General features: G+C 47.4%; 1 protein-coding gene across 1 annotated transcript; it reads right to left on the bottom strand.

The window, feature by feature from the left end:
* Positions 1-1,607: 1,607 nt before the first annotated feature.
* LOC102040070 (lipase member K-like) lies at positions 1,608-7,713 on the bottom strand. The gene is made up of 9 exons (XM_031064674.1): positions 7,609-7,713; positions 6,896-7,013; positions 6,087-6,285; positions 5,740-5,849; positions 5,450-5,586; positions 4,875-5,012; positions 4,685-4,756; positions 3,635-3,703; positions 1,608-1,841 (listed from the first exon to the last, which is right to left on the bottom strand). Exons 1-9 carry the CDS (start codon positions 7,711-7,713, stop codon positions 1,608-1,610), a joined length of 1,182 nt encoding a protein of 393 aa, XP_030920534.1.
* Positions 7,714-10,054: the final 2,341 nt, after the last annotated feature.

The following is a 10,054-nucleotide window of genomic DNA, read 5'->3' as shown; positions in this document are numbered from 1 at the left end:
CAACATTTGGAATGTCTGCTCTTCCCTGCATTTATTTTCTGGCCTCCCCCAAGCCTCTGACTGATCTACTCTATTTTTCAGGATGATGCAGATCTTCCAAGGAATTTTAAAGGAGGCATGACAGACTGAAAATCTGACCATATCCCAGTGCATGATTTTGAGCACTTTCTCCATGAAATATTGCTTTGCCTCACAGCTGAATTCTCCCTCTCTGAAACAAGCTGATTCTTCTCGTGCTTGCACCATTGACACGTTTATGGAGATTTTCTGATGGCCCTCAGGATTTTGGCTGACAGAAACAGCCAAGTTTTTTATTGCTGTAAAATAACTGCCCTTCCTTCACACTAAAGAAAATAACCATCAACGCATCACAGCCCCTCTGAGATTACTGCTCAGTCTTATTGCCCAAACCTCTCAGATAAACCCTAAGATAAGCACTTTGTGAAACCCTAAGCCCCTTTTTATTTGGATTTTACACATTCTCCACCAGAATCACACACTGGGCTGTCTGACTGGAAATTTCTCTTCAGGATTTATTCATTTCTCACCTCTCAGTCACTGAAAGGAAAAAAAAATACTGCCCAAACGCAGCCACATTAAAAATGTGATTAATTACAATTTTTATTGAATTCAAAACCACTAGGACTGTTTTTTCCCTAGGGAGATGTCCTTCCAGTACCTGAAGGGAGAAAGATGGAAAGAAACTATTTACAAGGGATGGAGGCACAGGACACAGGGAATGGCTTCTCACTGCCAGAGAGGATGTTTAGATGGGATATTGGGAATTAGGAGTTGTTCCCTGGCAGGGAGGCCCTGGCCCAGGGTGCCCAGAGCAGCTGGGGCTGCCCCTGGATCTCTGGCAGTGCCCAAGGCCAGGCTGGAGCAGCCTGGGATGCTGGAAGGTGGATGGGCTTTAAGGTCCCTTCCCACCCAAAACATTCTGTGATCCTAATTCTGGTGTTTTTCACCACAGATCTGTTGGATCTCTTTCTGATCCGCCTTGATGGTTTTCGGTGTAACAAGTGGCAGACCTGAGACAGTAACGATGAGCTTTGTGTCACTGATGAAGGCACAAAAAAAACCCCCAAAAACTAAAAAACCCCAAACAAAACAAAACAAAAAACCCCACCAAACAAAACCAAAAAAAAGAAAAAGAAGGGAAAAGAAGGGAAAAGAAGGGAAAAGAAAGAAGAAAAAGAAAGAAGGAGAAAAAAAGAAGGAAAAAAGAAGGAAAAAAGAAGGAAAAAAGAAGGAAAAAAAGAAGGAAAAAGAAGGAAAAAGAAGGAAAAAAGAAGGGAAAAAAAGAAGGAAAAAGAAAGCAGGAAAAAAAAGCAGGAAAAGAAGAAGGAAAAAAAAAGAAGGAAAAAGAAGGAAAAAGAAAGAAAGGCAATGCAGTGCCAGCCAGGAATGGCATGAAGGCTCCTCTCCCCACCCTGTCACTTCTCCAGTTAAAAGCTGAACATTTTAATCAACTATATTCAGGTGGTCCAAACAGAGATTAAAAAAATTTTGAAAGATTCAAAAAAATTCAAAAGATTCAAAAGAAATTTCAAAATCCTCTAGAGACAACACTAGAAAAAAAATTGTATCAAGTAGAACCAGCATCTTTAAGGGTGCTTCTTCATGATGTCCAGGATTTCGCGGTACAGAATGTCGGTGGCGTCGAGGCCCAGCACGAAATCCATGTGGTTCCAGTGGGGGATGAGCTTGTGGTGCACCAGGTTCCTGACCTGGGGCAGCAGGAGCGCCGTGTCCCGCGGGTCGGCCATGCAGTCCTGGCCCGCGTTCCAGACGGCCGTGGGCACCTCCATGTCCTGCACGTCGTAGAATGGGGCCCCGGTCTGAGAGCAGAGGGAAAAGGGGATTCACAGGGAGCAGAAGGAGAAGGGGCTTCAAAAAGAGGAGGGGGAAAAGGGGATTCACAAGGAGCAGAGGGAAAAGGGGATTCACAGGGAGCAGAAGGAAAAGGGTTTTGATAAGGAGGAGATGGAGAAGGGGATTCACAAAGAGGAGATGGATGGAAAAATGGTTTCACAAGGAGAAGACAGATGGAAAAGTGGCTTCACAAGGAGGAGATGGAGAAGAGGCTTCACAAAGAAGAGATGGAAAATGGGCTTCACAAGGAGGAGATGGAAAAGGGGCTTCACAAAGAGGAGAGATGGAAAAGGGATTTCACAAGAAGCAGATGGAAAAGGGGTTTGACAAGGAGGAGATGGAGAAGGGAATTCACAAAGTGGAGAGAGAAGAGTGGCTTCACAAAGAGCAGATGGAAAAGGGGCTTCACAAGGAGGAGATGGAGAAGGCTTCACAAAGAAGAGATGGAAAATGGGCTTCACAAGGAGGAGATGGAAAAGGGGCTTCACAAAGAGGAGAGGGAAAAGGAGTTTCACAAAGACATTGCAAAGGGGCTTCACAAAGAGGAGAGGGAAAATGGGCTTCACAAGGAGGGGATGGAGAATGGGCTTCATAAGAGGAGATGAAAAAGGAGCTTCACAAAGTGGAAAGGGAAAAGGGGCTTCACAAAGAGGAGAAGTTGCTGGACTGCAACAAACTGTGCACCGTTGCTACTCTTTGGGAATGGGAGGAAATGAAAACTGGAACTCGTTTCTTCTAGAAAGGGGAGGAACTTCAGTAGAGATGCAGCATAGTCCTATGTGCTATGATTTAGTGAGTTAATTTAATTAAAATGAATTAGTGAATTTGTTCTGCCGGGCTAGAAATTCTAGTTCTGATTCTACAGATGGTTTGGATGAGGAGGCAGAACTTTGGCTGCCCTGGTTTGGTGCTGTTGGATCATCCTGACCTCCACAGGTCCCTCCCAGCCAGCCCTGCTGGGCTTTGTGGTGACACTTCCCCAGCACTTCCTTCAGTGACACGAGGGAGGTGTTTGGAAGCAAGTTTCTGAAATTAAAAAAACTTTTTTTCTTTCTTTCTTTTCTTTCTTTCTTTTCTTTCTTTCTTTCTTTCTTTCTTTCTTTCTTTCTTTCTTTCTTTCCTTCTTTCCTTCTTTCTTTCTTTCCTTCTTTCCTTCTTTCCTTCTTTCTTTTCTTTCTTTCTTTTCTTTCTTTCTTTCTTTCTTTCTTTCTTTCTTTCTTTCTTTCTTTCTTTCTTTCTTTCTTTCTTTCTTTCTTTCTTTCTTTCTTTCTTTCTTTCTTTCTTTCTTTCTTTCTTTCTTTCTTTCTTTCTTTCTTTCTTTCTTTCTTTCTTTCTTTCTTTCTTTCTTTCTTTCTTTCTTTCTTCTTTCTTTCTTTTCTTTCTTTCTTTCTTTCTTTCTTTCTTTCTTTCTTTCTTTCTTTCTTTCTTTCTTTCTTTCTTTCTTTCTTTCTTTCTTTCTTTCTTTCTTTCTTTCTTTTCTGTTCCAAGGCTTAACCAGTATTTCAGAGAAGAAATTTTTCCTAATATTCAGTCTGGTGTAACTTGTCCCCTTATCCTCTGGAAAGTGGAAAGTCTAACTTAAAGACTTTTATTCTATCTAAAAGATATTTGCAAAGCAGTGTTGAGAATGGAAAGTGCCGTTCTTCCAAGCAGAAATCCTGACTTCCAGTTTGTGAAGGGAGGAATACATTAAGGGGAGACACAGCAGGCATGCATGGGAAGAGAACAGGGGCAGGGAAGGCCGCTGGAAGCACCTCACCTGTTGGTAATGAAGGCTGTTGTACATGTGCCCCCCATCAAAAGCTCTCAGTGCCCCACCGTGGACTCCCTGCAGCAAATTCAGACATGAGCGAAATCACAGCTCTCTGGGGATGCACTCAACCCTCCAAAGTCAACCCTCAAAAGTTAGTTTTCATCACTGAACCAGCAGTGTCTCACAGGCCTGGCCCCAGGCCCAGCACAAGTAATTATTGTCGTGAATTTGGACAAATGGGCAGAGGTTATGTTTCTAATGTTTGTGGCTAACACCAGGATGGGAAGAAATGAAAATGGTCTGGAAAATGGGTTTAGAATGCGAAATATTCCTTGTGGGCTGGAGAGCTGGCCTGAAATGGCCCAATCAAAGATGGAAGGAGCCTCTGAGCATCTCTTGTCTAACTGGAACAGGACTAGCAGCAAGGCAAGGTCAAGGGAAAAGGCTTCATCCCTCCACTGGGCAGCAGCAAGTCAGAAAATGGGGTGTGCATTCTTGCTATGAACCCCACAAAGTCCTTCTGGGGTCCCTGAGCAGGAAGGCCACACAGGGAAGAGGCTGTGCCCTGAGTACAGCCTGTGGCACACGCCTCACAGAAGGTAAACAGGCAATCTACCAAAAAATGTGCAAATTTTTATCTTGGGGAAGGGAAATAGAGTGCAGCAGAGCACAGCTGCAGTGTCAAAGGGCTGTGGTGGTCACTGTTCTCATGCCCACGAGGGAAAGAAGGAGAAATAATCAGCTTTATTAGTAATAAGCTCAATTGGCTGCTGTCCAGATGCACCCCTGCCACTAGTCTGACCCCTAATGGCACATGGGCTGCAGGGCTGGATCTGGTTTGAAATATGAGCCCTGGAATGTGGCAGCAGGGCCCTCAGCTCCGTGACAGATCCAGTCTTCTGGCTCCAAAACCTGCCGAGCGTTTCAGGGAGGGGTGGAAACGAAACCCACCAAAGACCTGGCCAAGGTGTGCCTTGCGGCCTGCAGCACAGCAGGCTGCCCACAAGGGACCAGGGACACTCTGTGGGGCACGGGAGGGAGGCTGGGGAGGTTTACCTGCAGCCAGTGGATGATGTTCTGCACTGAGGAGCCCGCCGGGGTGTGCCCCATGTACACATCGAACCGGCTCTGCAAGGACACCAGCACACCCCACATTTCACAGCAGCCTTCACCTGGCCCTGCAAAACAGGGCATGGGCAAGGTTTGGGCCTTCAGGAGGACCCTCTGCAGGTCCATTCCCACGTACCATGTTTGTGTTCTTCCAGTTAAACCCAAAAATTGTAGCCAGGATGTGCTTGCAGACCTTGGAGCAGGAGCAGAACCTGGAGAGGACCACCTCCCCCAGGGCAGTGTGGGGCAGGAACTCCCTGGTGCCAAACAGCTCCTGTAAAATCCCAAATGTGCTCATCAAATAGGAAGTCTGGTCATGCTTTTCCCCAAAGCACCACCACTTTACTATTTTATCCCCCCATTAAGGTTGCTCATAGTGAAGCCTCCCTTGCACCCCCTTAAATGCTTCAGCTCCTTGTGTCTTATGGGCATGATCTCTTACAGTCATTAATGCTCTTGTGTTAAATGCTAGGGCTCAATTCACAGCCTCTGCATCAGTTTTATTCACCAACATTTTGATCTAATTCTGCCAGAACATTTTGGGGAGTGAATTCAGGACAGGACTGAAAGGTTCTGCAGTGAGATGTGCTTTCCTTCACAATAAAACAGAGCACAGCTCCCCTCTCTGTAAATGACATGAAATAGCCCATAGATAATTTCACAATCCCTACGAAAAACATTTTGGCTATGCAGAACATAGTGCAGACCAACCTTAAGCCCAGAGTCAGAAAAGACTGAGAGTTTTCTAAATGGGCTCTGAGAAAATATCACCGTGGTCACAGGTGAAAGAGCAAAGAACACCTTGATTTTCTGAGCCAGCTCGGGCATAGTGGAAAAGGCTATAAAACCTGGGGAGGGGGAAAAAAGTAGGAAAAAAAAAAGGTTTAGACTTATTTAGGCTTTCAAGACGCTCATGCACATAGTTTAATTTCAGTGAGTAATTCTGCAAATCTGAGAGGGGATGTTGACTTCTCGTGCTGTCATCAGCAGGACCCACTCACCTATGGTGGTGCCTTGGGAATGGCCAATATAATAGAGCTGTTTCTGTCCTGTTTTCTGCTCAATAAAGCTGATCATGGCTGGCAGATCATATTTAGCCATCTCATCAAAGCTGCAGAAGGAAGAGGAGATGTCCTGCTGAGAGGGGCAGCATCTGCACGTGCACAGCCACCACCGGCAAACCACAAAACCAGCAGGGAGGGCAGGGCCACCCCACAAAACTCTTCATCCTACTGAGTTTTCCCTCAAAACAAGTTGGATGAGCTCCACTCCAGCCTGGTTCACTCAGGGGCAGCGTGATCCTGACAGAATTCAGCTGTTTCTGAGACCCTCAACCCCACCCATTTACCTGAAAGCCCAGAATTCATCCTGTGTGGTGGTCAGGACCTGGTGCCTCCTGGACCAGGTGTTCCCTCTGCTGTTTCCTATCCAGACGTCGTAGCCAGCATCTGCCAGGATGAAGCCCAGGCTGCTGTTGGCCAAGTTGGTGAGCCAGATGCTGCCTTCTGTAAGGAGACCATGCTGCAGAAGTGCCACGGGCCTCACACCTGCAAGACAGGCAGCATGATGACTCTCCTCATTTTAATGCTGGTTTTTTGCCTTTTGAAACGGTTTATGAGGTGTTATCCCCATGGCAGCCAAAATCCATGGAGGTTTGTGTCAGTGCTACTCTAGATTTCATTTAAAAAGCAGTTTTGCTAAGCTGCACCATTATCTTGGACTTTATCCCCAGAATCTCTGGCAGAACTTGGGCTGCCCAGGGAGCTCTGTGGGCAAACATGGAGGAGCCTGGGGATGTGACAGGAAAAGTGCAATTTTCACGGATCTAACCCCTCCTCACAGGACAAGAGGATCCCCAGGGAGAACCAAACCAGTCTGCTGATCCATCAAATGGCAGCAGGAGCACATTTTGGGAGCCAGGCTCTGGAGAGAGCCCGAGGTGTACCACCAGGGATTGCAGCCTGACATTCAGTGCTCAGGGGTCCATGAAGGGTGTGAGGAAACATCCCTGGCAAGGGATCAGCCTTCCTGACAAATTCTGACTCATCAAAACTGATGCTAAGCCACAGGGAACCCTGCAAACCCTCTTGCACAAGCCCTGGTAGCCCAGTGACTGCTCAAGGCATGTGTGTGTGTCCTGTGTGGGATCAGTTTTACCTTGGCACCCATAATTTCCTCTGCCATGAGGAATTCTGTTCAGCTGAAGGATGTAGCCATCTTCTGTCACCACGTCATACTCCTCGCTGGGGTACCCCCAGAAGGAGACCATTTCACTCTGCAACAAGAAGAAAGCCAATAATTGTTGCAGTAAGGTAGAAAAATGGTAGAGAAAGGCTCCATAAAATCAAGCCTGCTCTCCTGGAGTCAGTGGCTGGCCTTGTCAAAGCCAGCATTTTGCAAATTCCTGTGTGAAAGCAATCCTGGTGTGAGCAATTAGTTAACATAACAATTAGTTAATATTATTCCTGGGTAAAAAACAATTTTTTTTTTGTTTGCACCTGTAAAAACTGTTTTTACACTCTTAGATAGAAAAATGAAAACTATCTCTCACAAACAACTTGTACACACCAGGAGTTTGAGTGACCAATCAATACAGAATAACAACTTGTTAATTACCAATAAAGTAATTGCCAAAAAACTACTGACCCACACAAGGCCTGTAAAACTGTATAAAAGGGAATTATATCCATAAAGAATAGCCTTTTTTCCACCAAGAAGAAAATGGAGTCCTGTGTGATTTATTCCCATAAATAATAACATTTTCAAGGCTCCTGCAAGGAAATCCCTGAATGTGATATTTCACTGAGATTATTTAATGGTGGCTGTTTCCTGGACACTTCCCACCTCCTCTCCAATGCCATCATACTTACAATGTTCATCGTTGCCTCTGGGTTCTTGGGGAATGGGGAATTCAAGAAGCATTCCCCGGCTGCCATCCCGTGGAGCACGGACAGCAGAGCTAGAGCCAGCCACATCCTCGCTGTGCCTGGAACAACACAGTGACCCACACAGTCAGTGCCAGGGAGGGCAGGGCAGGGAAACACCCCAGGTGGGACCCAGCCTCAGCCTGGTGGCCTGGATGACCACCTAAAAGCGTCAATGCACATAGGGTGGCTGAGGGAGCGCATCTCAGCAGCGACAATTCCAGGGAGCTGGGGCAGACTTTCAGGAATTCCTGTAAGAGGTGAGGCAGCAACCCTTGTGGTGCTGTACACATCACTGGGAACTGCAAAATGTTAAAAATCACAGGGTGGTTTGGGCTCCTTGCAGCCCCCTGGGGTTGGTCAGACCTCCACTGAGCCATTCCAATACGCAGAGGACGTAGGGTGTTGTATGTCCTGTCAGTGACCATGCAGTGCCACTGCTCCGGTGTCTCTTCCAGCAAAGGGACAGCTCTGTCCCATCACCCTGCTGTTTGCATCACCTGCTGGCACCACTGCCCAAACCTCCCCAGGAGGGAGAGGGAGGATGAATAAATTCCAGCGCTGCCTTCCCTCCCGAAATAGAAATAAAATCATGAGAAGAAAATCTCTAACTGCTTGCCCATCTCCTCGATCATGGTGTAAAAGACAAGAATTGGTTACATTTCATTCAGAGAAGGACATTTTGGAGTGCAAATCTATATGTAAAATGGGGAGAGATGTATCTTCCAGCAGATCTAGACATCCCTTGGTGATATTGGCTTTAACACAGCTTTAAAACCCCTCCCTCAATGTGCTGGAGAGTGCAGCTGCCACAGGAGGTGGGGAACAGCAGGCTTTGCACACAGTTATGGGCAGGAGGCATCACAGACAGGCACTGAAAGCTCTGGCCAGGATTGCTCCCTCCAACAACCATAACATTGGGCACCACAAGAAAAACTGGGCTGGAGCAGCCTCTAGAACCGAGCCAGCAAATGAGATTTTGGTGCCCTGTTCTGAGGGCTGGAAGTGCCATGACTGGTAAGTGCTGTTCAGAGGCAAGTTTAGAATGCTTTTCCCTGTCCAGGGCACGTGTCCACTGTCCTTTTGCCTGCCCAGGCTCTAGCCATGCTTTCCCCACACTCACCTGTCCAGAAGCGAAGGCAGCCAGCCCAGCTGAGAGGTGGCACAGCTCCTGCAGGAGGTGACAGGAACCTGTCAGCCCCTGGAGAGGATGGGCAGTGCAGGGAAGAGATGGCCAGCCTGGAGGAGATGGAGATGTGGCAGTGCCAGAGGATGGGTTCTGTCCCCTGGCTGGTGCACAGAGACAGCCCTATTTCAACTGGCTGCAGGGTGGGGTGCAGTGTAAACACCCTGGGATACAGGGCATATCCATCATTAGGTAACAGCACAGTTTAGAAAGTGCAATTCCCCAGAATTTGTTTGTGGAGGCCGGTTAAATATTGTTTGGGCAGAGTTTGGAGGTGATTTCCATTGAGTGGTTTAATTGGTGCTGCTGAAGAAAGTTTCCAGCATCCCATTTCAATGGTGGTTTTATTTGTTTGTTACAAGAGGCATAATTAGATTATTGCAGGGAAAGATCAAAGTCTCAAATAGATTTCCCGTGGTTGGGGTGTAGAAATGATGATGCTTCTGGTTATACAAAGGTGCCACATGTGGGATGGAGATTAAATCCCAGGCAACAGACTGAAAACATCTATACTGGGTCAGGCAGGGATGGAGCTCCCTTTGCTCATAGCCCAGGGATGGGACCCAGCCCAGTTGCCATAGCAACCTTGTCTATCCCGACCCAGTTTTCCACTTTTGCTCTCCCGGTTCCCTCCACCTGCCCCACTTTGGGCCGGGGGATGGAGCTGTGCCAGCCCACCACAACATCCCTGCTCTTCACACCCTTGCAGGAAGGTATGAGGAGCACCTGAGTGCCTTGTCCTGCCAACAGGGAGAGTTCTCCCTCTCCATGCCCCGTGCCAGGGCTGAGGCTGCCTCCTGCCCTTCTTTCCTAGATTGTTTTGCTCTGGGAATCGTGGTGAAAGGTCGGTAGGAAAAGGTGTCGTCTGTCTGTCAGCCTGGAACGAGCCTGAGAGGTGTCCAACTAGATTTGTCAGTTTGTCCCACTTCTATAAACACACACTAGAGCAGGGGTTTGCAATTTAGAGGTTTGGAGGGGAAGGGAGACTTTCTTTTGGGGGTACTAAAGCTGAGTAAGACGCCTCTGGCTTTCACCTCCTGAGGAAAGAGAACATGGAAATCTACACTCCAGGGGAAGGGCAGGGCAGCTCTGGCCACACTCATCTGGAGGCACTGGAAAGGGCAAGACAGAGGCTGCACCCCAGAGTCCTGCAGCACTTGGAGAGCAGGACATTGCCACGGCTCTTACAAGATGCTCCAGCCTCTC

The sequence above is a fragment of the Geospiza fortis genome, unplaced genomic scaffold (assembly GCF_000277835.1).
Source record: "Geospiza fortis unplaced genomic scaffold, GeoFor_1.0 scaffold89, whole genome shotgun sequence".
Lineage (NCBI taxonomy): Eukaryota > Metazoa > Chordata > Aves > Passeriformes > Thraupidae > Geospiza > Geospiza fortis.
Note: the sequence above shows the minus strand (reverse complement) of the source record. Positions and strands in the feature narration are given on the sequence as shown.

Excerpts from the sequence above, each read along its gene's own strand:
- LOC102040070 (XM_031064674.1), bottom strand. The coding sequence starts at position 7,713 with ATGTGGCTGGCTCTAGCTCTGCTGTCCGTGCTCCACGGGATGGCAGCC. Across the intron at positions 6,286-6,895 it reads AGGAAATTATGGGTGCCAAG|GTGTGAGGCCCGTGGCACTT; the intron begins GTAAAACTGATC and ends CCTGTCTTGCAG. Across the intron at positions 5,587-5,739 it reads TTCCCAAGGCACCACCATAG|GTTTTATAGCCTTTTCCACT; the intron begins GTGAGTGGGTCC and ends CCCCCTCCCCAG.